Genomic DNA, 24,367 nt, shown 5'->3' with positions numbered 1-24,367 from the left:
GGTCCCAGTGGTCCAGGATTTCTTGCATTTCCACAAATCAGATAGCTCCACAAATTCCAGAACCAGTGATCTAAATTTTTACCAGAAAATAAAGCACAGTGGAGAGGATGGTTCATCAAACAGTGCTTCACCCATCTCTAGAACAGATTACATCTGGAAATTAAGCAGTGTGATGGATGCACTGTCGTCCTCCAGAAGGGATTTGAAATATTGGATGGGTATTCGCAAATTCAACCCAGGCTTGAGTGGTCTAGCCCTCCTTTGGGGAGGGAGGTATGGTTCAAGTGTAGGCACTGACGAGGTGTAAATTGATGAAAGACTCATTTGCCTTAACTTTCTTATGATCCTCTGATCTTGTATTAAAATAAGAAGTTGCTGTATTTCGAACACAGAGCTACATAAAAGCTGTAACATACACGTAGACATTTAGGCCATGCAGATACAGAGCACAATGTAATTAGTGGTAATACAGTCAGAAAAAAGGCAATGAACCTGAATGAGTAACTCGTTTTGTAATGTATGCCTCCAGTTTAAGGCTGAAAAACAGCAGCATATCTAGGCTGATTTATTTATTTGAGGTCTCCATTTTTGTGTCTGTATAGTCCTGCAGTATTATTGCAGTAAAATTTGTATTAAGCACATTTTAGACCAAACTAAAGCATTTATGGGACTTGTAATTCTTTCTTTCTTTCAGGTGTTGCTGTGCTTGGAGCCCTTGTCCGAGACGTATGAAAGCAGCAGTTCCATTCCAACTACAGATGTAAGTCTAAACACGGGTCCATGTGGTCAGGAGCATGGTGTAAAGGCTGGCTTAAATGGGAATCATCTGATTGTTCCCTCCCTTTCTCGACGACTCTCTGGAACAAGCACTAGTGGAAAGGAGTCTGCGGGCAGCAGCAGGGCTAATACCCCAAGGTAATTATAGGGGTACATTTACATGTTTCTGACCCTTGTCCCTTACCTAATAAACCAGCACTTCAGAATATTTAAATTGATATTTGCATTAATTGTGAGTCTAACAGATCTGTGAGTGTTGAGTGACTGCAGACATCTCTGTGCAAGTAATAGCCAGCTCATACCGATCAAGGATGTCTGTGTCTTGAGAGTTTAATGAAACCTTTGTAAGGTTAATTTAAAATGTGCCCTAAGCATGCTATTCCATCTCATACAAATAAAAATCTGCACAAGCTAATTAGACATACTTCTCAAACACACTTTAGTCAGTTAGAGATAATGTATTGTAATACATGTTTGTATGTCAACAGTGAGATCATTTTATTGCTGCAGATGTGTCAGTTTAGAAACCTTTGTTGAAATACAAGATGGAGGGCATTAAATTAGTCGACATCCAAAACAAGCAGCTTTTGGCCACAGTTTCTCATGAGGACCTACCCCTATACTGGAGATTCTGCCCTACACACACGTGTTGTTTCAGTTTCAAAACCAGTGCCTGATATCTTGAGATGGGAGTCTGTTTTGCTGTGTTTTTTCCATTCATCTTAACTTTAATTTGTTAACCCAGTAAATTGCATTGCAGTCACTTGATGGCAGAAGGAGAAAATATGCCTGAGCAATGTCCTGTTTTAAATGCTTTACATTTTGTCTCTGTTCATCTCCTACTGTCTTCTTTTTTCCTCTTGTCCAGTGCTCTTTTGAGTGCTTCTGTGGATTCACTGTTCACCACCCATTTTAGTGGTCTGCTCCATGGTGCTACAACCCTTCCTGTGGGGAAAAAAACACTTTGAGATTCAGGGAGTATTTAGGTCATACAAACTGTTGGCTTTGTCCTCTCCTTACTCCCATCTGCCTTTTTATTTAGTATGACCCCTTCATATCTCCCTGACATAATTTTTTTACCCCTCTCCTCTTGGCTAAGAATAATTCTAGTTCCAGTAGCCTCTGGTCATATTCCCCCCCCCCAATTTCATGAATCTTCTGTAGCTTCCCCTGAATTCCTTCTGGCAGCCTGATGTTCCTTTCATGTGAGCTCCAGAAGTGAACTCAATCTGTGGCCTGATTAAGGTCGTGTAGAGTGGAAGCATTACCCTTTGTTTCTGGAGTCTGTCCACTGAGATTACACCTCAGCAGTGTGGTTCTGTTGCCACTGCTCTGTAATTTCTTTTTTAGTGGCCAAATTAAAGTATAATTAACACTCCCAGATCATTTTTCTACACTATTGCCCACAGTTCACCATCCCAGCTGATACTCTCCCCACCCAGAATTGTTGCTACCCGAGTGCAGGACTGTGCATTTGTTTGCCCTGAAGCTCAATTGCCACCTTTCTGCCCATATGCTTATTCTTTCCAGACACCCCTGTCAGTATTGCCAGTAAACAGGTTGTTTCTGATGTCCTTCATGGATGCATCTGCAGTCATAACAAATGGGTTGTCCTGTCGTCAGGCAGCCCTTCGGTCGGCCGGATTCCAAAGTCCGGGTCCGGCTTCGGCTGATGTCGCACTTCACCCGACGTCATCTCTGCTGGTCTTCGGGTATAAAGGCATCAGCCGACGCCATTTTCCTCAGTCTTTCTTGCCGCGTGGCGCCCGAAGCAGAAGCTGTTCGCAAGTGCCGGTCGGTCAGATCCAGAGATTACTACTACCGAATACTACTTCGAAGACTTCTAAAAGCTAAGTACCCCGTTGGGGACTCTTTCTTGCCTCAGCCGATGTCAGAAAAAGTCAATAACTGTTTGTTTAACTTGTGGGAAACAAATACCTCATAAAGATTTCCACTCTTACTGTTTGCCTTGCTTAGGCCCAGACCACGACGTAGCAGCCTGTTCGGTCTGTGCTTCCTTCAACCGACGAACGCTTAGGCGTCGGTCGGAGTTTGCTGAACAGGTTTTCGGCTCAGATTTTGCGTACATTATGCCGTCGGATCCTCCGACTACCCAAATTGTTAAAAAACGCAAAGAAAAAGACCGACACTCGCGGTCCGCGGTTTCGGCCGAAACCACGGTTAAGCAAGCCGCGAGTGTCTCGGTTTCGGCCGAAACCGAGAAAACTGGTCAATCTTCAGCCGAATCCATGACTATTACTGAGGCTCCTGCTACCTTATCTGAATCAGCCTCAGAAATTTTGCCTACAACTGTGGTTCCTACTGATCTATCAGACACCATCCCTTGGATATCTCTACCCCAGCACGTGGTGCTGCTAGGCCTCCTGCAGCCATGTCTATTAAGGCCTTTGCCAGGGCTAAAGCAGCCAAATCAGCTAAATCAGTGCCTGTTAAACCACCCTCACTCAGGCCCACTTCTAGTTCTCAAATGCTTACTTTGGCAGAAGATTTAATATCCTTAATTAGGGGATCCCAATCTCACCCAGACAGGGCCTCTCAGCCCCCAGAAAAGAGACCTAGAGCAGAGCCCCCCGAGCCTGTGTCCTCTGATGATTCTGTGGATGGCTCAGACATTACAGACCAGCCAGAGGCTCCTTTTTCCAATTATGAAGATTCAGATGCTGAAGAATCCATTCCAGCTGCCTCTCCACCAGAGGAATTCTCCTTTGGGGAAACCTTACATGCCATGAGAGAACAATTCCAATGGCAGGGACAAGATTTCTCAGATTCAAGAAAAAGGCTTAGGACTTTTCTGCACTTACCACAACATAGGCCCTTAGCTATACCTCCTGTCCTATCTGTTGTGGACGATGCATTTAATGATGTCTGCACTGCTCCTGATTCTTTACCTCCAGCCCCTGCCAAACCAGATAGATTTTACAGGGTGCCAGACACTCATCACCACCTATACAAGGCCCCACTTACATACCCGAAACTATATCCCAGGGGCCTAAGGCAGTAGCCTCGACCACAGCAAAAACCCTATTCCTCTGAAAGGGAATCCAGGTCCTTAGAGATGGGGAAAAAGTCTACACCTCTGCTACTCTCTCTGCTAGAGCTTTAAACTGTCAGTTTCACATGATCCAATACCAAGAGTTTATGCTTGATCAGTTAATTAAAGCTGTCCTCTGATGAATCTTTAGATAAGAAATATGTATTAGAAATGGTGAATAACATCCAACAGGTTAGTAACCATTCTTTAAAATGTGGCTATGATGCACTGGAGGCTTCATTTAGATCAGCCATGACTGGCACAGTGATAAGAAGGCATGCATGGTTGAAAGAACAGGTCTTGCGGATCATGTTAAAGCTAAGCTATTGGATGCTCCTATGGATAAGGCCAGTCTATTTGGGGAACCTGCCCAGCAGATAATGAAGAAAATGGAAGAGAAGGCAAAATCTGTACAAACAGTTAAAGATTTCCTACAGGTTCAGCCCCCAAGGTTTAGCAGGAACTGGCCTGCCAAAAATTGGTCCTTTCCTGACTCCACAAGATCCCAAAGGGGCAGGAACAGACGCTTTAGGGGCAGAAATCAATCCAGAGGAGGTGCCTACAGAGGACGACAGTGGCAAGGCAATAACCGAGGCACAGACGCTACCACTGCCACTGCAACAGGACAATCACAGTGACTTGGCTCTGACTCCGCCTACCAGGGAGCAAATAGCAGCACCATTAGGCGGAAAGTTAGCCTTATTCTCGAAAATTGGCACTATATTACAAAAGACAAGTGGATTTTGCAAACCATAGACCAAGGCTACGGTTCCACCTCCACACTTTACCAGTAACAAGTGGAATGCCACACCTGCCCCCAAATCAACAAATAGAAGCCCTGCACCAGACAGCAGAATTAATAAAGATGAGAGCTGTGGAAAGGGTACCAATAACAGAACAGGGCAAAGGATTGTACTCCAGACTCTTCCTAGTACCAAGAAAAGAAAAAACTGGAGACCTATTCTCGACCTGTCCATCTTAAACACATACATCATTGTCCCAAAATTCAAAATGCTGACCCTACAGCAACTTCTTCCCATGCTGGGCAAGGAGTGTTGGCTGGTAACTCTAGATCTCAAGGAGGCATACCTGCACGTCCCCATTCGACCAAATTGCAGAAGATACCTCAGATTTCTTGCAGGATCAGAGCATTATCAATTCTCAGCATTGCCCTTTGGCTTATCTACTGCGCCCAGAGTATTCACAAAATGCCTGGCATCAGTAATCGCTCACTGCAGAGTACAGGAATCCAAATTTATCCATACCTGGACGACTGCCTGCTACAAGCGGACAACAAAAGCAAGCTGACAACAGATTTACAAAGGGTCATTTACTTGCTACAAGCCCTGGGATACACAGTCAATTTTCAAAAGTCAAGACTGATACCATCCCAGACAAGAACTTTCTTGGGCGGAATTGGACACAGTAAAACAGATGGCATTCCTAACTGCAGAAAAACAAAAGAACTCCCTCTTTACTTCTTGGCATTAACAAAGCAGAACAAACTAACAGCAAGAAAAGTTCTGCAGGCCTTGGGCTTCATGGCATCATGCATAATCTTGGTCCCACATGCCAGACTGCATATGAGAAAGTTACAGTGGTACCTAAAGAATTTATGGTCTCAACACAGGCACAGCTTAGAAACAGAAATACCACTAATCCCATGCTTAAAACAGGAGTTCCTATGGTGGGCTCGGGCATGCCAGTCAAACCCAGGCTTACCCTTCCACAACTTTCGAGCAAACCAAACCATCACAACGGATGCCTCAGACCTAGGATGGGGGGCACACATGCTGGACAAATGCGTACAAGGACTGTGGACTCAGGACCAGCTGCACCTGCACATAAACCAAAAAGAAATGCTGGCAGTAAAACTGGCAATCCTAAAATTCAGACCATTCCTCAAAGAAGGCCATTTGATGATAAGGACAGACAACACCACAGTCATGTGGTACATCAACAAACAGGGAGGCACTCATTCTTACCCCCTATGCAGAATGACTTTGGACCTTTGGAATCTGGCTCTCAGCTACAACATCCAGTTACAGGCAATATTTGCACCGGGAAAAGAGAATGCCCTAGCAGACATTTTAAGCAGAACCACCTCGGATGCTCACGAATGGATGCTACACCCGGACATCTTCAAGGCCATCACAAAGAAATGGGAATGCCACAAATAGATCTATTCGCTCCCCACAAAATCACCAGCTCAAAAAATTCTGCACAAGGACATTCCACCCACTTGCATGGAAGGTGGACTCTCTATCCTTCAGCTGGAAAGGCCTGACAGCATATGCATTCCCACCTCTTCCCTTGATGCACAAGGTACTACTGAAAATCAAAGAGGAACGTCCAAGGATAATTCTGATAGCTCCGAACTGGCCAAGACAACACTGGTACCCATTGCTGAGGAGCATGTCTCGGATGAAAATGTGGTCAATACCCCTGATGCCTCTGATGTTAACTCAGAACAACTACAACATCATACATCCAAACCTAAAAACATTGCAACTGACTGCCTGGAACATCACATAGCAGTAACTAACCCAGACCTTTCACAAAGGGTTAAAGACATTATCCTTGAAGCCGCAGACCTTCAACAAGAAGGAACTATGCAGGAAAATGGAAAAGGTTCGTCATTTGGAGTACTGAAAGAGGAAAAGATGTGTCGAACATAGATATTGCTAACATTCTGGAGTACTTGGCAGAGCTTCTACATACAGGCCTGTCCTATTCCTCCATCAAGATACATGCATCAGCTATTTCAGCAGAATACAGCTTTGCTCCTCCTGTCTTTTCACATCCTCTACTCAGGCAGTTTCTCAGAGGGATCAAGAATGTAAAACCTCCTAGGAAACCACCATTACCAGCATGGGACTTGAACTTTGTACTAGAAAAGTTGACACTCCCTCCGTTTGAACCAGCAGCAACAGCAGATCTACAACACCTGTCATGGAAAACTGCTTTCCTACTGGCTATTACTTCAGCAAGGAGGGTTTCGAACTACAGGCCTTAATGGCAGTGCAACCCTTCCTAATCTTCCATCAAGATAGGGTGTCCATGAGAACTAATCTTACATTTATGCCTAAGGTGGTATCCAGAGTGTCTTTAAACCAGGCAATCCACCTACCTACCTTCTTTCCCAATCCACAAAACACAGGTGAAAGAATAATGCATACCTTGGATGTACACAGACAGTTACGCTACTACCTGGACAGAACCAAAGGTAACAGAAAAACTGACCAGCTCTTTGTGGCCTATGCAACAGGAAGGGAAGGAAAAGCAATTTCAAACAGACAATCTCCAAATGGATAGGAAATTGCATAAGATTCTGTTACTCCTACCATGGAAAACCAATTCCACAGAACATAAGACCTCATTCTACAAGGGCTACAGCCACTACCACAGCTTTCTTAAGAGGAGTGGCAACCAAGGACATTATTGAGGCGGCTACTTGGACCTCCGTGCATACATTTGCCAAGCATTATAATTTACCTCTATATTCTAGATCCCGAGCAGGGTTTGCCACTGCTGTACTGCAAGGGATCCTGACTACACCATAATTATTATTCCTCCTCCCTAGTTTGGCTATGGTATTCTACCCATTTGTTATGACTGCAGATGCATCCATGAAGGACATAGTACAGTTTTGTACCTACCATAAATGTAGATGTCCGAACTGGATAGCATCTGCAGTCAGGATTACCCTCCCTCCTTCCCCTCTGCGGTACTCTAGGTATTTACCCTCCTAATAGCTAGCTGGGGGGGGAGTCTCTTATGGTGTATTTGTTTGTATATATGTACATACATGTTTATTTTTTGTGTTTGCCTTCTACTATTTTGGAAACATTGGCATTTATCCAAAATTTAGCTTTCCAAGAGGGCAATTGGCATCTGGGGCAAGAAACACTGAGGAAAATGGTGTCGGCTGATGCCTTTATACCCGAAGACCAGCAGAGATGACGTCGGGTGAAGTGCGACATCAGCCGAAGCCGGACCCAGACTTTGGAATCCGGCCGACCGAAGGGCTGCCTGACGACAGGACAACCCATTTGTTATGACTGCAGATGCTATCCAGTTCGGACATCTACATTTATGGTAGGTACAAAACTGTACTTTCTCTGTTTCCTTTGTATATGTCGGAGACAAATTCACTAAAAAATACTGCGTCCAGAACAGACCCTTGTGATATTAGTCAGTTTCCTTATCCTCCGGCAGTCTCTTCCTACAGCCATGTGTGTTCTGCCATTTAGCCATGTAGCTATTCCGTTTCTCAGTTGTAGTCCTACCCCATCTCTTCATTCTTCCGGTCAGTCGTCCGGTATAGGACTAAGCCTTGTCTTCCTACAGCCATGTGTGTTCTACCATTTAGCCATGCAGCTATTCCGTTTCTCAGCTGTGGTCCTACCCCATCTCTTCATTCTTCCGGTTAGTCGTCCGGTGTAGGACTAAGCCTTGTCTTCCTACAGCCATGTGTGTTCTACCATTTAGCCATGCAGCTATTCCGTTTCTCAGTTGTGGTCCTACACCATCTCTTCATTCTTCTGGTCAGTCCGGTGTAGGACTAAGCCTTGTCTTCCTACAGCCATGTGTGTTCTACCATTTAGCCATACAGCTATTCCATTTCTCAGCTGTGGTCCTACCCCATCTCTTCATTCTTCCGGTCAGTCGTCCGGTGTAGGACTAAGCCTTGTCTTCCTACAGCCATGTGTGTTCTACCATTTAGCCATGCAGCTGTTCCGTTTCTCAGTTGTGGTCCTACCCCATCTCTTCATTCTTCCGGTCAGTCGTCCGGTGTAGGACTAAGCCTTGTTTAAGTTTAGCTACTCCATCTGCTGCTGCTTCTCTTTCACGTTTAACCCCGTCGTACGTTTTTTTGCAGGTTTGTCTGACCTAAGTCCATGCTGGCTTTTGTGCTGATTGTTCTCTAGAGGTGGTACCAGCCTGACTCTCATGTTATTTTATGTGACCTTCCTTGTCAATGCTGTTAATCTAAAGGTCTGTATATCCTAAGGTTTTTCTTCTCTACACCCTCCACTTGGTTTCCACAGTTGCTGTCTTCCTGCCCGCTCACATTTCTTTGAGGAGCTGTCAGTAAAATGACCAGATTTCTGAGGACTCTGGGATGCAACTCATCTCATCTTCCCTAAGGACTCTATTTTCTTGTGAGCCTCCTTCCTGTATATTCTGGTATTTTCTTCTACCTGTCCACTATTCTCCCCATTCTGCCCTGGCTCTCTCCCAGCAAGACATCCTCCCCTTACTTTCCTTTGTGAAGACTGAAGCAAACTATTTATCTGACACCACTGCTTTTATTTCCAGTCTCCTTTTTGTCTTTCCTCCCCGTTGCCAGTTCTGTCTTGTCCTCCTTTCTGCCATGTACCTAAAACTGTTTTGTACTTAGAGTCCGAGTGAGCTGAATGCTGAATGTACGTGGAAAGTTCTGATTTAATGACATTTTAAGTAAGAAATGTATTTAATTGTTTGTGATTTTAATAGTATATAATGATAGTGGGTGAATGTTTTACTTGGTACTCCTGGAAGACAATGGTTGCCGAGGTGCTAAAGAGAGTGGTCAAATAAACTTCTGTTTTGTGGATTCTACTGACTTTGACTTTTTCTTCAGTGGTTTTCATTGACCCTTTTGCTCTTGTTTGTCGTGGTGCTGTGTATGCTGTTGCCATGGCCAGTGACCTGAATACACAGCTACCTAGGATTTTTCGTGAGGATTTTACAGATTCTGCTCAGAGAAGTATGGACAGCTTTGTCTTTCCCTTACGTGATGGTACCTCAGGTAATATTAATGTTTCAGAACGTTTGGACAATGGCAGTGTCATCTGGGAGAATCTTATTGACAGTGGTTGAAGAGTTTCTCTTTGGAAGTGACTGAGACTTTAAATAAGTTGGAACAACTGCTGGAGAAAGAAACGGCAGTTTATTTGAATATACTTAGTCTACAACATTATGTAGAGCTTATAACCCCGAGGGGACTATGTGCGATTAAGAATCCATCTAAGCCCTTTGATTTGGTGGATGAAACCGAAAAGCAGTTTCACGATCGATGGATAGTGGCAGCCCATCATTGTGCGCTAGAATGGGTGCAGATTTCTATTGAAAGGGACATTATTAGACAGTGTAAGTTAGAAGAGATATGTTGCCTGTGTAACTCCTTGGCAACTCAACTTAGTTCTACTCGTCTGCAGCAATATTTGGCAGACTTTAATGATAAATCGTCTGATTTGGAACAAGAATTGTTAAAAAGGAAGAAAGGCAAGTTGCAGAGAGGCTCAAAAGACTACAATAACCATAAAGCCTTTCTGTGGAAAATGGACAAACGTAAGAGACTAAAATCGAGTCAGTCTATTGGCCAAGGATGCAATGAGGGTTCACGCAATGCACACAGACTTCTTTCTGATACATCTAGAGGCTCTATGGACTGGGAATCAGAAGATCAGCAATATCCACCATTACCGTTACCTGTGAAACCGCAATATATGAACAATAATATTCGACGTGGAAAGAGGAATGCAGAAATGGAACGAAGCCCAGGAGAAGGGTTTTGTGACCAACGACAGATGGGAAATTTTAAAGGAACTTAACGTGCAAAACGTGTTAAATGGAACTGATAGTACTGTTTCTAAAGAATCCTGTGTGAGTAATAATGTGAATTTATCCAATGTTTCTTTGGATTATATACAGTTGTGTGTTCTTAACAGGGGTTTAAAATTTGTACCAATGACGTTACCTAGAATGTATATAATGAAAATGAAGATTTTTAGAAGGTGTAGGAAATTGTATTTGATAAATTATTTTTCAAGCAATGAGTGTAAATATGGTCATGATTGGGATTCACTTGATAATATATGTGAAGAATGTGATGATTCAAATTAAAGTCTTTTTTACTTGTGCATCAGATACAGATGAGTTGAGTGCTTATTGTCTTTAAGCACTGCTTGTGTTATCAGAGTGATTTCTTTCCACCATATACACATGAAGATGTTAAGCAATTTTCTGCTGTGGTGACATTGTCATTGGAAAAGGCATATAATGAATTTATGAAAAATGCTCATTCTGTTTCCTACAGTTTATCTAAAAATGACTGGAAAGTTTTAAAGCAATTGGGTGAACAAAATGAACTTGTTTTCAAGCCCTCTGACAAGGGTAAGAAATTAGTTGTTTTTAATATTAATCGGTATATGCAAATGTGTTTTGACCATTTAAATAATATTGAAACTTATGTGAGAGTTTCATTACAAGAATATGCAATTGCGAAAGAGAGTTTTCAGGATTTATTATATAAAGGCTACAGATTAGAATACAAATAGACATAAGAAACTTTATAATGAAAATAATTCCATTGCGCGTTTCTATTGTCTTCCCTAAATTGCATAAAAGTATGCAAAGACCACCTGGTAGACCGATAATTTTGGCATCCAGTTATTTTTTCAAGCCCACAGGCATATTTCTTCACAATTTTTTTGCTTAATTTTTGATGAGGTTACCCTCATTTATTAAGGACACTTGACTTTTTACAAAAAATAGAGGGTATATATGGAGTGAAGGAATGTATTGGATTTCTATAGATGTCAAGAGTCTGTATATTTCCGTCCACCATAAAGATGGTGTAGAAGCTTTGACATTCTATTTAGGTGATTGTCCAATAAGTAGTTATATACTTGAATTGGTTGATTTCCATTTAAACAATTATTATTTTGAGTTCTGTGGAGACCTATATAAACAGAAAATGGATACAGCCACGTGGCTTCCTTCGCCCCCCATGTATGCTAACCTATTTATGGGGCGATATGAGACTGAACATTATTTTAATGAACATGTCATGTACCACAGGTTCATAGATGATTTAGTTTTTTTTCCGCAAAGGAGGCATAGATATGGCCCCTTTTTTGTCAAGGATTTGGACAGTAGTAGATTTGGTATTAAATTTGATGGGCTCCAGTTAGGCGAGTAAATGTTTTTTTTGGATGTGGTTTTGACAGGGATGACTGGTGAAAAAATAACTAGGATACATAGAAAATTCGATCATTTTTAACATAAAACTAGTCATCCACCCCACTTATTGAATTCTCTTCCTTATGGTGAATTATTGAGGGTGTATAGAGAGGGATTAAACTGATCAGTCACATCATGAAGTTATGGGAAAGAGTAGTGGAAGTTAGGTTAAGAAGGGAGGTGATGATTTGTGATCAGCAGTATGGTTTCATGCCAGGAAAGAGCACTACAGATGCAATGTTTGCTGTGAGAGTGTTCATAGGTTCATAGGTTCATACTAGGCTATCTGCCTGAGGGCATTTACAAGCCTAGCCCATAGTTTTGTGGCTTACGCCACCCCTTTAGTTTGGAGAAACTATGCCCATTATTTTGCTGTGCCTCTGTCGAGCAGTGACACTGAGGTAACCCCTGGGGTGTATCTGCGATCTCCCATCCATTGGTTAAGATTCCTCTTGAACAAGGCCAGCGAGGTGCTCTGCCTCACATATACCAGGATTTTGTTCCACAGCATAGGGAGTCTTTGGGTGATGAATCTATCCCTGCAGCACGTCCTATTAATAACCGTGTCGGGGTTTAAGTCTCCCGCCCTTGTGGCTCTGAGGGATCTAGATTTTTTGAGATGAAGCATGTTCATCAAATCTGGGTTTGACATGGCCTTGTATGTCAGGCACAGGTCACCTCTGAGCAAGCGGTAAGCAACTGAATATAGCTGGAGTTCTTTCAGTCGGGCAGCATAAGACAGATTTTTGAGACCCTTTATCCTTTTGGTGAGGAACTTTTGTGGCCTCCCCAGCTGCTGCAAGTGTCGGGTCAGATACATTCCGAATGGGGCATTGTACTCAATCATTGGTCTGATGAGTGATGAGTATAGGGAGACTATGACCTCCCTTGATCTAGATGTGAATCCCTTCATGATAAGGTGGGCAATGTAGAAGGTCTTCCTAACTACTTTAGCAATATGAGTGTCGAATGAAAGGCTACTGTCAACCTGGGTCCCCAGGTCCCTGATAACTTCTTCTGTGATCAGTGGATTGCCACCTATATGGTAGCTAGGGGTAACCCTGTTTTTCCCGAAGGGTATGACTATGCATTTCTTGGCATTTAACTTTAGGCCATGGCTCTGGCACCAGTTATCCGTTTCTGTGAGACCCTTCTGAAGGATATCTGTGTCAGATGTGTTTTCGACTCTGGCACCCAGTTTGCAGTCATCTGCAAACTTTGTCAGCCATAACCCTCCTGTGTTTGCTTGTACTTCAGAAAAGTAGATGCCAAACAAGAGTGGGCCCAGGACTGAGCCCTGTGGGACACCACTTGTGACAGGCTTTGAGTCTGACATGGCGCCAGCAACTCTGACCCTGTGGGTTCTGTCACTCAGCCAGTTTGCAACCCATCTTGTAATGTATGGGTTTACATTTAAGTTGATGAGTTTTTCAATGATACCCGAGTGGGGTATTGTATCGAAAGCCTTCGCCAGGTCTAGGTAGGCTGTATGGACTGCCTTTCCCTCGTCAATGGCCTTGGTGACTGTTGCGAAAAAGTCAACCAAGTTTAAAAGGCATGATCTGCCTTTGACAAAGCCAAACTGGGTTGGATCCAAAGTCTGCAAATTCCCTATGTCTTTATTTATGAGATCCATTATGATCCTCTCCATGGCTTTGCAGATAAGGCTTGTCAAGCTAATGGGCCGGTAATTTCCAGGGTCGGTGGAGGCACCGCCTTTGTGAAGTGGGACCACAGTGGCTGCGCCACTCCTGGAGTGCGTATCCGGAGGTGAGACTAAGATTAAACAGCTGTCCTAACTGTGGGTTTAATTCCTCGTTGAGTTCGTGGAGCACACAGCCGGGGACACCATCAGGTCCCATGGATGCTGTGTTTTTTGCCTTGGAGAGAGCAGTTCTCACCTGGGCGTTAGAGATGTTTGGGGGGCTACAATCATTTGGTATAGATATCTCTCCTTTTTGGGGGGAGGGGGGAGAAGTTTGCACTGAACCTGTCAGCCAGTATATTGGCAATGTCTGTAGGATCAGTAATCTTCACATCATTACCTTCCAGGAGTACAAAGTAAAATATTCACCCACTATCATTATATACTATTAAAATCTGAATCAATTAAACAATTAAATACATTTCTCACAATCAATTAAATACATTTCTTACTTAAAATGTCATTAAATCAGAACTTTCCATGTACATTCAGCATTCAGCCCACCCGGACTCAAAGTACAAAGCCCAGGTTGGAAGGTTTGGAGACCAAGCCAGAGAGGCAAGATTACGTTGGTTTGGACACGTGCTGAGGAGGGATGCAGAGTATATTGGGAAAAAGATGCTAAGGCTGAAGCTGCCAGGTAACAGGAAAAGAGGAAGGCCTAAGATAAGGTTTATGGATGTGGTGAGAGAGGACATGCATGTTGATGGAGAAGTACAGAGAATGTCAGAGGGAGTTGCATTGTGTCTTTGTGGATTTAGAGAAAGCATATGACAGGGTGCCTAGCGAGGAGTTATGGTATTGTATCAGGAAGTCGGGAGTGTCAGAGAAGTATGTAAGAGTGGTACACGATATGTACGAGGGTAGTGTGACAGTGGTGAGGTCTGCAGTGGGAGTGACTGATGCGTTTAAGGTGGAGGTGGGATTACATCAAAGATCAGCTCTGAGCCCTTTCTTATTTGCAGTGGTGATGGACAGGTTGACAGACGAGATCAGACAGGAGTCCCCGTGGACTATGATGTTTGCAGATGACATTGTGATCTGTAGTGAGAGTAGGGAACAGGTGGAGGAGACCCTGGAGAGGTGGAGGCATGCTCTAGAGAGAAGAAGAATGAAGGTCAGCAGGACTAAGACAGAATATATGTGTGTTAATGAGAGGGAGGATAGAGGAATGGTGAGGATGCAGGGAGTAGAGGTGGCTAAGGTGAATGAGTTTAAGTACTTGGGATCAACCGTTCAGAGTAATGGTGGGTGTGGAAAAGAGGTGAAGAAGAGAGTACAGGCAGGATGGAGTGGGTGGAGAAGTGTGTCAGGAGTGATTTGTGACCGACTAGTACCAGTAAGAGTTAAAGGAAAGGTCTGCAAGAGGGTAGTGAGACCATCTTATGTTATACGGGTTGGAGACAGTGGCACTGACAAAAAGACAGAAGTCAAAGCTTGACGTGGCAGAGTTGAAGATGTTAAGATTTGCACTGGGTGTGACGAGGATGGACAGGATTAGGAATAAGTATATTAGAGGGTCAAGCCCAGGTTGGAAGGTTTGGAGACAAAGCCAGAGAGGCAAGATTACGTTGGTTTGGACACGTGCTGAGGAGGGATGCAGAGTATATTGGGAAAAAGATGCTAAGGATGAAGCTGCCAGGTAACAGGAAAAGAGGAAGGCCTAAGATAAGGTTTATGGATGTGGTGAGAGAGGACATGCAGGTGGTTGGTGTGACAGAGCAAGATGCAGAGGACAGGAGGAAATGGAAACAGTTGATCTGCTGTGGCGACCCCTAACGGGAGCAGCTGAAAGAAGAAGAAGATAGACTGTGTAATAATGGCACAACATTATATGAAGAAATGTGCATTGCAATCAGTATGTTTTTACAGCGAGGCTACTGTTTTACTGATATTAAGGAGGCTTTGAATAAGCTGAAATGCACAGTATTTAATGAGTCCAATTTTATACATGATGGAGAATGCATTAATAGGAAAAATTTAGCTATGTATAATAAAAAATAGAGAAATTAGATTATAGACAGGTTTTTGTAGTTATCCTGTATAATGTTTTTTTTTTCTGAGAAACACGTGGACATTATTAAGCAATTTTGGCCTTTTTTGCTAGATTTTCAGGAATTTAAAAAGTTATTGTGTAGGTATCCTATGTTTTCTTTTTCTAAAGGAAGAAGCATTAAGGACATTATTGTCCGTAATAAGTGTATGAGACCTGTGGACAGAATATGGACCGAATATGTAAAGAATCAACACCGAAGGGCACTTTTGCTTGTTCTAGATGCTCAGTGTGTAGTTATATAGTGGAGTCTTTTAAATATATTAATGGATATACGTTTTATCCTAAGAATCAGTATAATTGTTCTACAGATAGGGTAATCGATGCTCTTAAATGCCCCCTGTAGTGTTTTTATGTAGGTGAGACGAAAAGAGCTTTTAGAATTAAACTCCAGGAGCGTCTTAGGGATATTAAATCCCAGACAGTTACTAGTCCTGTCGCCGTGCATGTTAAATTAGTTCATAATAGTGATGCTTCTGCACTTAAAGCCAGTATTTTAGAACAAATTGATTGTAATATAGATAATTCAAATGGTAAAACTAAATTGCTATATAAAGAAAGTGTATATATTTTAAAGATTTGTACTTTGAGTCCAGGTGGGCTGAATGCTGAATGTACATGGAAAGTTCTGATTTAATGACATTTTAAGTAAGAAATGTATTTAATTGATTGTGAGAAATGTATTTAATTGTTTAATTGATTCTGATTTTAATAGTATATAATGATAGTGGGTGAATATTTTACTTTGTACTCCTGGAAGGTAATGGTTGCCGAGGTGCTAGAGAGAGTGGGCAAATAAACTCCTGTTTTGTGGATTCTACTGACTTAGGCTTTTTCTTCAGTGGTTTTTATATGTTCTCGTATTGATCGTATCTGCCAACTCCCGTTCATCTTTAGCCTTTGTTGTCCTCACATTTGTCGTTCTTGATCGTATCTGCCAACTCCCATTCATCTTTAGCCTTTGTTGTCCTCACATTTTGTCGTTATTGATCGTATCTGCCAACTCCCGTTCATCTTTAGCTGTTGTTATCCTGACATTTGTTGTTGCCTTTTTGTTAGTATAATTCTATTGTTGTGCCTCTTCTACTTTCTTTCTGCTTTTTCAAGTCCCTGTTTTTGCTTTAATTGATAAACCCACACGTCTGTGTAGCCACTTTGGCTTTTTTTGTCTTTTTGTATTTTAACTCCTCTCATATCCCTGTTCATAGCCATAAATACTCCATTCCTGATTCATTTCTGTAGCTGGTTTATTGCCTTGATGCGTTTCTAGACTCCTGACATCCTTAACTACTTCCCCAGCACACTGCCGTCCACTCTTCTAAAATTCCACACCATCATGTTTGTCTCGTTCTTATTCTGTCCCCACTCCATATCTCACAGTGGTTTTAAAAAAAACTCACAGTGGATTGATCTGTGGTGGTTAATTTACTTTGGCATCAGTGACATCTTTTACATTGCTTAGAACCACATCCAAAATGTTATCCTTTCTGATATAGTCCTGCCGTACCTGGCTGAACCCATCATAGTCCAAAACTTTAGTCAACTCCAGATCTCTGTCTCTGCACTGGAGCTTGGAAACTCCAAGCCTGCTCCTGGCAGGTTCAGATCCCCTGTGAGTACAGTTCTGTTCCTCCTGCCCCCACTCCGGTATTTTCTTCTCCAGTCTGTCATATTGTTGTCGGATTGCATCTGGGAGTTATGTTGTGTGTCTGCCCACCAACTCCCCCCTTCTGTTTAAAGCAGAAGGACACGTATCTTAGCCTTTCACACTGGCTCCACTTATGCCTTATTGTTGGTTTGGTATTCTTCCACTAGCCTCAAGCCCTCACCCCATCTCTCCCTTTTGTGTCATTCCTGAGCAATCGATTTCCTTGTAACTCCATGTCCCATTTCCTGTTGTCATAGGCCTATGTTTCTGTGATTGTAGAAGTATTCACCCTCTCTGCCTGCATCTCCCTACCAAGACTCCTTGCATTTCAGAGTTAAACTATCCATCCACACTCTTGTTTGCTCCTTTGCTGTGTTGTGAATCTCTTTTTATATTCTGTCTGCTGCATAAGTAGCTGCTTGTGTCGCTGTCCCTTCCCCATCCATCTTGGTTTAAAGGTGTGATTGTTAAGGTGCACCTTTCCAACCCAACACGAAACACCCCTGCCACCTGTTAGCCAAAATAAATCTAATCTCTGATAAAAAACTGATCTGTCAGCCTGATGACCCTTTTCTTCTACCAAATCCAAGTTTTCTGCCATTCTCCACTGCTGCAGCCAGTTGTTATACTCCCTAATCATCTGTCCTTCTATGCATCGGCCACTAGTACAGGTGACACTTCTGAAATTGTACCTCCCATCCCTCTCCTGAACTCTGTCTACCATCAGTCTATTAATGCTTGCAGCCATTTCACGTGTGTCCTGCGTTAGGTCATTGGTACCCACATGCAGCACAAGATGCATTCACCCCCTCCCTGTTGGTGATCTTGGTTACCACCTCCCAGATTTTGCTGACTCTAAACCCATAGACCATTTTCTCTGAAATCTGAACTTTTCTTTCTCCCTTGCTTAGACTGCTAGTTCCCTGATGTGATCGAATCTTTATTCACTAAAGCCCTCTTCTGTTTACCTGCACTAGTCTTCTCTTGTACTTCCTTTACCATGTTCCTACCCTTCCTACAGGTAGCCTTTCCACTATTCCCAGTCTTTCTTACAATCTGCACTGGTTGTCCCCCCACCATATGTAACCACTATTCTTCCTATGATTTTTCTTTATCTGTCCACTTTTCTGTCCCTCTTGTCCTCTGTCTGTTCTGCCTGGCTGAGTGTCTTTCCTGACTGCTAATGTCTAGCTCATTTTGTGGTACTGACCTCTGCCTGGCTCGCTCTCACACTGTCTCCTACTTATCTGTCACTACCCCTTGCGTTTCTCTTTCCACCCTTACTTATTTTCCCTTCTTCTTTTTTCATTATAAAGATCACTGCTGCACACGGTTCCTTACCTTTTGGTGAACATCCGCCCTTCTGATCCAAGTTCCACAGCTGCTCACACATCCTAGACAAGAGCTGGATTGCTTCCATTGCCCATGGTGCAGGGGTTTTGTTTGTGTACTTGTTAATGGCACCATTAGTGCAGAGAAAAGGCCTTGGAAGACTTTCTCTTCTGTCAGACTTGTTCTGCTCTCCAGAACAAGGTCAGTCAGTTTCTCATTCTCCTGCTACAACTACTTCATCTCCAACTTAGTATCATGGTTCTGTGAAAAGAAATTTAATAAAAATCAGAAAATTATATCTAAATGTCAGACATCTTTTCCAAATTGCTGTTAATGAATATATCAGCTGGAGGAATTGCAAAAGCTCCATGCTTTTATGGTTGTTCAGCCTACTGCCCGAGCATCTCCAAGGATTCACATGTGGGCTGCAGACCAAGAGCAACTGCTGCTGCACATCCAAGAAAGGGGCCATAGGGTATAAGGACTTCCCCTTTATCTGAATAAGATTAGGGAATTTTAGACTATATTATGAAACACAGTTGGTCTGTCTTGTTACTGCACTGTTATCTGTATCCTCCCTCAAGACCATTTAGCAATCCCAGATTCCTCCTTCCCTTCAGATAAATCATAATTATTCTGAATTGTCCCTAGCTGTATTCTACTAGAATATGCCTCAATATTTCTCTTATACTCTATACTTGTCAAAACATTTGCCTACTTTTATTTCAGCCATTTAACTTCAGAAATAAAGTTACATTCATGATAGGGCCATACTCCATTCACACTCGCTCTGCTCATGTTCTGTCTGTTTCCCCTACCCTAACCGCAGATGTTAAGTTGTCAATCTTGCCTTCATTCTTGCTGGATGGGTTCGGAGCCGAACCTCGGCTCCGACTTGGCCACTTACTAAAGCTCGAGAGCTAATTTTACTGGCTCGATGCAACCCTATATCCCATGATGCTAGGCGATAACTACCCAGGTCTCGTTTGCCGCTTCGCTGACTAGGTGTGTTTTACCGGCTCTTGGTAAGTGTTGGGATTTTATTACTTCAAAGTTGCCTTTGTACTTAGCCTTCCTACCCCTTTCTTCGTTTAGCTTAGCTTAATGGATATATTACACCCTTTTCCCGTTAGTCCTATTTTTTTCCCTTATCCAATTTAATTTCCCCTTCCCCCTAGGTTAGGCCTTAGGCCTGCTCCTTTCCTAGTTCCTGACAGGGATTCTGTGCTGTGTCTGTGGTGCGCTTGTGTATCCCTGATGTTCTTCGTCTCACATTGCTGCAGTCATAACCTGTGGGTAGTCCGCTGTCCTCGGTCGGCCCGAATACCAAAGAGCTAGTCTGGCGTTGGTCATTGTCGCCCAGAGCTGACGTCAGTATGTAGTAGTACTTAAGCGCATGACCGACGCCATATCCTCAGTCTTTCTTGCCGCGTGGTCCGAAGCAGAAGCAGCGTTTGCAAGTGCCGTTCGGCGTTCTGAAATTTTCATTTATCGAGTTTCAGACCGAAGACCAAGTTGGGCTAAGTACCCCGTTGGGGAAATTTTTGTCTTTTCTTGCCTCAGTTATCCGGATGTCAGAAAAAGTTAATAATTGCATTTCTTGTGGGAAACAGATACCTCATAGGGATTATCATTCTTTCTGTATTCCTTGCTTAGGGCCTGAGCACGACGTGGTCGGGTGTCGCTTTTGTGCTAGATTTAATAAGCTCACCATTAAAGCGGAGATTAGACTGTGCCAGGCTTGTTTTGTAAGCGGTGTAACTATAACATGCCGTCGGATCCTCCGACGCCGCTACCGCTAAAAGCGTAAAGATAAATCTTTGAGGTCTAAACCGGATGAGTCGTCCGTTGCGGACGCCGGTTCTACAGAGCCTCGGTTGAATCTGTGGATCCTGCCGAGGTTCGGCTGAATCCCAGGGGAACCTTTACTTTTGCAGGAGTTGGCCTCTCAGGAGGTAGGCCCGGCTGAGGGTGCTTCTCAGGTATCTGTAGTTCCTTCTTTACAAAAGGTTATTAGGCCTTCTACTTCAGTGGCTAAAGGCCATGCTAAGGCCAAACCTTGTCTTGTTGGCCCTGGTCATAGTTCTAGCTCTCCAGCCCCTGTTCCTAAAAAGCATATGTTGAAAATGGCAGAGGACTTGATTACTTTGATCAGGGGTTCTATGCCCCCCCCAGAGAAGAGGCCTAGGGTGGAGGCAGATTTAGAGGGAATGGATCATTCTTCAGACTACTGTGATTCCTCAGCTGAAGAAATTCAGGATTTTCCTTCCTATTCAGATTCGGATGAGGAGGACTCCTGTCCTTCTGCTTCCCCTCCAGAGGATTTTTCTTTTTCTGACTTTACATTCCATGAGGGAACATTTCAAGTGGGAAGGTCAGGATTTTTCAGATTCTCGGAAAAGGCTTAGGGAATTTTTGTTTTTGCCTCAGCATAGGCCCTTGGCTATTCCTCCTGTCTTAGATGTTGTTCAGGATGTTTTTTCTGAATCTTCCCTTAATCCTGATTCTTTGCCTCCTGCCCCTGTTAAGCCAGACAGGTATTACAGAGTTCCAGAAGCACATAAGTATTTGTACAAGAGTCCTAGAGCTGATCCGGAAACTATTATTCAAGGTCCGAAGGGTGTTAGGGCTTCTGTGGCTAAGAATCCAGTTCCTTTGGATAAAGATTCTAGAGCGTTAGATAGGTGGGGAAAAAAAGTGTACACCTCCTCTCGTTAGCTATGAGGGCTTTGAATTGCCAATTTCATATGCTGAAGTATCAGAACTTTTTGTTAGGCCAATTGAAATCTAAGGTGGATGCTTTATCTGAGGGTATAGAGTGTAAGGAGCTCCAGGAGTTGGTTCATGCATCAGATCAAGTTGGCAAACATTCTTTGCAGTGTGGTTTCGATGCTCTTCAGGCTTCTTCCAGGGTGGCTGCTACAGGTTCAGTTATTCGTAGACATGCCTGGCTTAAGGATCAAAATTTGTCAGAGCATGTTAAGGCTCAGATTTTGGATGCTCCTCTTCAATCTGAAGTACTTTTTGGTCCTCCTGTGGAATCAGTTTTGAAAAAGATGGAAGATAAAGCTAAGTCTATGCAGACGGTCAAGGATTTTATGCAGGTGCAGCCCCCTAAGTTTAGTAGGAATTGGCCTGCTAGAGGATGGTCTTATCCTTCTTCGGACTATCAGTCTAAGGGCAGGTCTAGACGTAGTAGAGGCAGGGCTCACGCTCAGGGTTCTTTCAGACCTAGGACTTGGAGTTCTCCTGCACAGTCTTCTGGTGAGGGCAGGGGTCAGCCCTTTCGTAAACAGACCCAATGACCTGTATCTTCAGCTGCCAGACCCTTCTTTACTGGCAGCTCCTCTAGGAGGAAAGTTGGGACTTTTCAAACAAAACTGGCATTTGGTCACCCAGGACAAATGGGTGTTGGATATAATAAATCAAGGTTACACGTTTTATTTTCACACTTTTCCTCCTTTCAAAGGCATGCCGGATGTGCCTCCTCAGCAAAGGCTGGAGGCTCAGGAGCAAATTTCTTTGCTTTTGCAGATGGGGGCAATTCAGGTGGTCCCTCCGTCAGAAGTAGGCCTAGGATTTTATTCCCGTCTATTCCTAGTGCCAAAGAAAGGAAGCACTTGGAGGCCAATTCTGGATTTGTCCATTCTCAATACCTACCTTGACATTCCAAAGTTCAAGATGTTAACATTGCAACAACTTCTGCCTATGCTAGGCAAAGATCACTGGATGGTAACCCTGGATCTCAAAGAGGCCTATCTTCACATCCCTATCAGGCCCAGCTGCAGGAGATTCCTGAGATTTCAGGCTGGTACTTCTCATTATCAGTTCTCTGCATTGCCCTTTGGTTTATCTAATGCGCCCAGAGTATTCACAAAAGTTCTGGCTCCTGTAATTGCTTTCTTCAGACAGAGAGGAATGCAAATTTATCCTTATCTGGACGATTGCCTGATTCTTGCTCAAGACAAAGACAAGTTACTACAACATCTCCAGTATGTAATGGCAGTTTTAAGGTGCCTAGGGTATTCTGTGAACGAAACAAAGTCCAGTCTAGTGCCCTCTCAGGACATGTGCTTTCTGGGTGTGAGACTGAATACAGCTTCTCAGATGGCATTTCTGACCCCGGACAAACAAAGAACTCTTCATCTATACTTCCAGCAGTTATCAGTAATGTCCAGGCTGACTGCAAGGACAGTCCTTCAAGCCTTGGGGTTCATGGCATCTTGCATTCTAGTACTTCCCAATGCCAAACTGCATATGAGGAAGCTACAATGGTATCTCAAAAGTGTGTGGACTCAACACTGCCACGGTTTGGACACTGTCATTCGGATTATACCTTGCATCCAGAAGGAATTCTTGTGGTGGGCTCAGGAATGTCACCTAAACAAGGGACTCTCTGTGACCCGACCAGAGGCGAGTCAGATCCTAACGACGGATGCCTCGGACTTGGCTTGGGGAGCACACTTCAATGGGAAATGGATACAAGACATGTGGCCTCCCAAACTACTACATTTGCATATCAACATGAAGGAGATGTTAGCAGTCCAATTTGCTTTGATGGCCTTCAAGGACATACTTCAGCCAGGACAGCTGTTGATTCAGACAGACAACACAACAGTCATGTGGTACATCAACAAGCAAGGGGGAACCCATTCCTACCCTCTTTGCAGACAAGCAATGATTTTGTGGGAGACTGCTCTGAGTTTGCAAATCAATCTTCAAGCACGGTTTCTGCCAGGAGCACAGAACTCCCTAGCAGATGTATTGAGCAGGCAAATTGTGGATCCCCACGAGTGGAAACTGGATCCTCGGGTATTCAAACAATTGACCGTGGCTTGGGGAACTCCAGACATAGATCTGTTCGCTTCTCCACTGAATTTTCAACTACCAAAATTTTGCACAAAGATGTTCCACCCAAATGCTTGGAAAGTGGATGCTCTATCTTTCAGTTGGAACAACCTTCACGTCTATGCTTTCCCCCCTCTGCCTCTTCTTCCCAAGGTACTCTTGAAAGTCAGGCGAGACAAGCCTTCCATGATTCTAATAGCACCAGATTGGCCACGTCAGCATTGGTATCCTCTGCTGAGGAGTTTAATTCAGGAGCTTCCTTGGCCTTTGCCACAGACTCCTTATTTGTTATCCCAGTCAAACAATCATTTTCTCAATGTCAGGGTGCAGTCCCTGCATCTAACAGCCTGGCGTATTCTGTATTAGAGCCGGTGGGGTCTCAGCTTCCTCAACAGGTTTTGGATGTCATTTTGGAAGCCAGGCGGCCTAGTACTCGAAAAGTTTATGCTGATAAATGGAGGAGATTTTTTCTTTGGAGCACAGCAAAGGGTTTTGATGTTTCAGTGCCTAATTTGAGTTTTGCACTACAGTATCTTACTGAATTACTGGACAAGGATTTGTCATTCTCTTCTGTGAAGGTTCATGCTGCAGCCATTTCTGCTCACTATGATTGTGACCCTCCTTTATTTTCTCACCCTTTGTTCAAACAATTTCTTAGAGGGGCAAAAAATATAAGACCCCCACGTAGAGCTCCTACTCCTTCCTGGGATCTCAATTTTGTGTTGGAGAAACTTACTTTACCTCCTTTTGAACCTGCAGCTACGTCTGAGTTGAAGTTTTTGTCTTGGAAGACTGCTTTTTTGTTGGCCATTACTTCTGCTAGGAGGGTATCTAAATTGCAGGCACTCATGGCAGTTGAACCCTTTCTGATATTCCATAAGGATAGAGTTTCTTTGCGTACTAACCCTACTGTTATGCCTAAAGTGATTTCTAATGTGGCCT

At 43.4% G+C, this 24,367-nt stretch overlaps 1 protein-coding gene across 1 annotated transcript in view; it reads left to right on the top strand.

Moving 5' to 3' along the window:
- C2CD3 (C2 domain containing 3 centriole elongation regulator) overlaps positions 1–24,367 on the top strand; it is a 2,415,762-nt gene that overhangs the window by 224,265 nt on the left and 2,167,130 nt on the right. The window contains exons 4-7 of the mRNA XM_044072855.1: positions 695–915; positions 1,266–1,291; positions 9,456–9,623; positions 9,713–10,385. Of these exons, the coding sequence (XP_043928790.1) occupies positions 695–915; positions 1,266–1,291; positions 9,456–9,623; positions 9,713–10,385 (1,088 nt within the window). The remainder of the gene's footprint in view (positions 1–694; positions 916–1,265; positions 1,292–9,455; positions 9,624–9,712; positions 10,386–24,367) is intronic.

Source organism: Protopterus annectens, chromosome 5.part1 (genome assembly GCF_019279795.1).
Source record: "Protopterus annectens isolate FY-2018-M chromosome 5.part1, PAN1.0, whole genome shotgun sequence".
Classification (NCBI taxonomy): Eukaryota; Metazoa; Chordata; order Ceratodontiformes; family Protopteridae; genus Protopterus; species Protopterus annectens.
The sequence above is the reverse complement of the archived record's forward strand: the minus strand, read 5'-3'. Positions and strand labels throughout refer to the sequence as shown.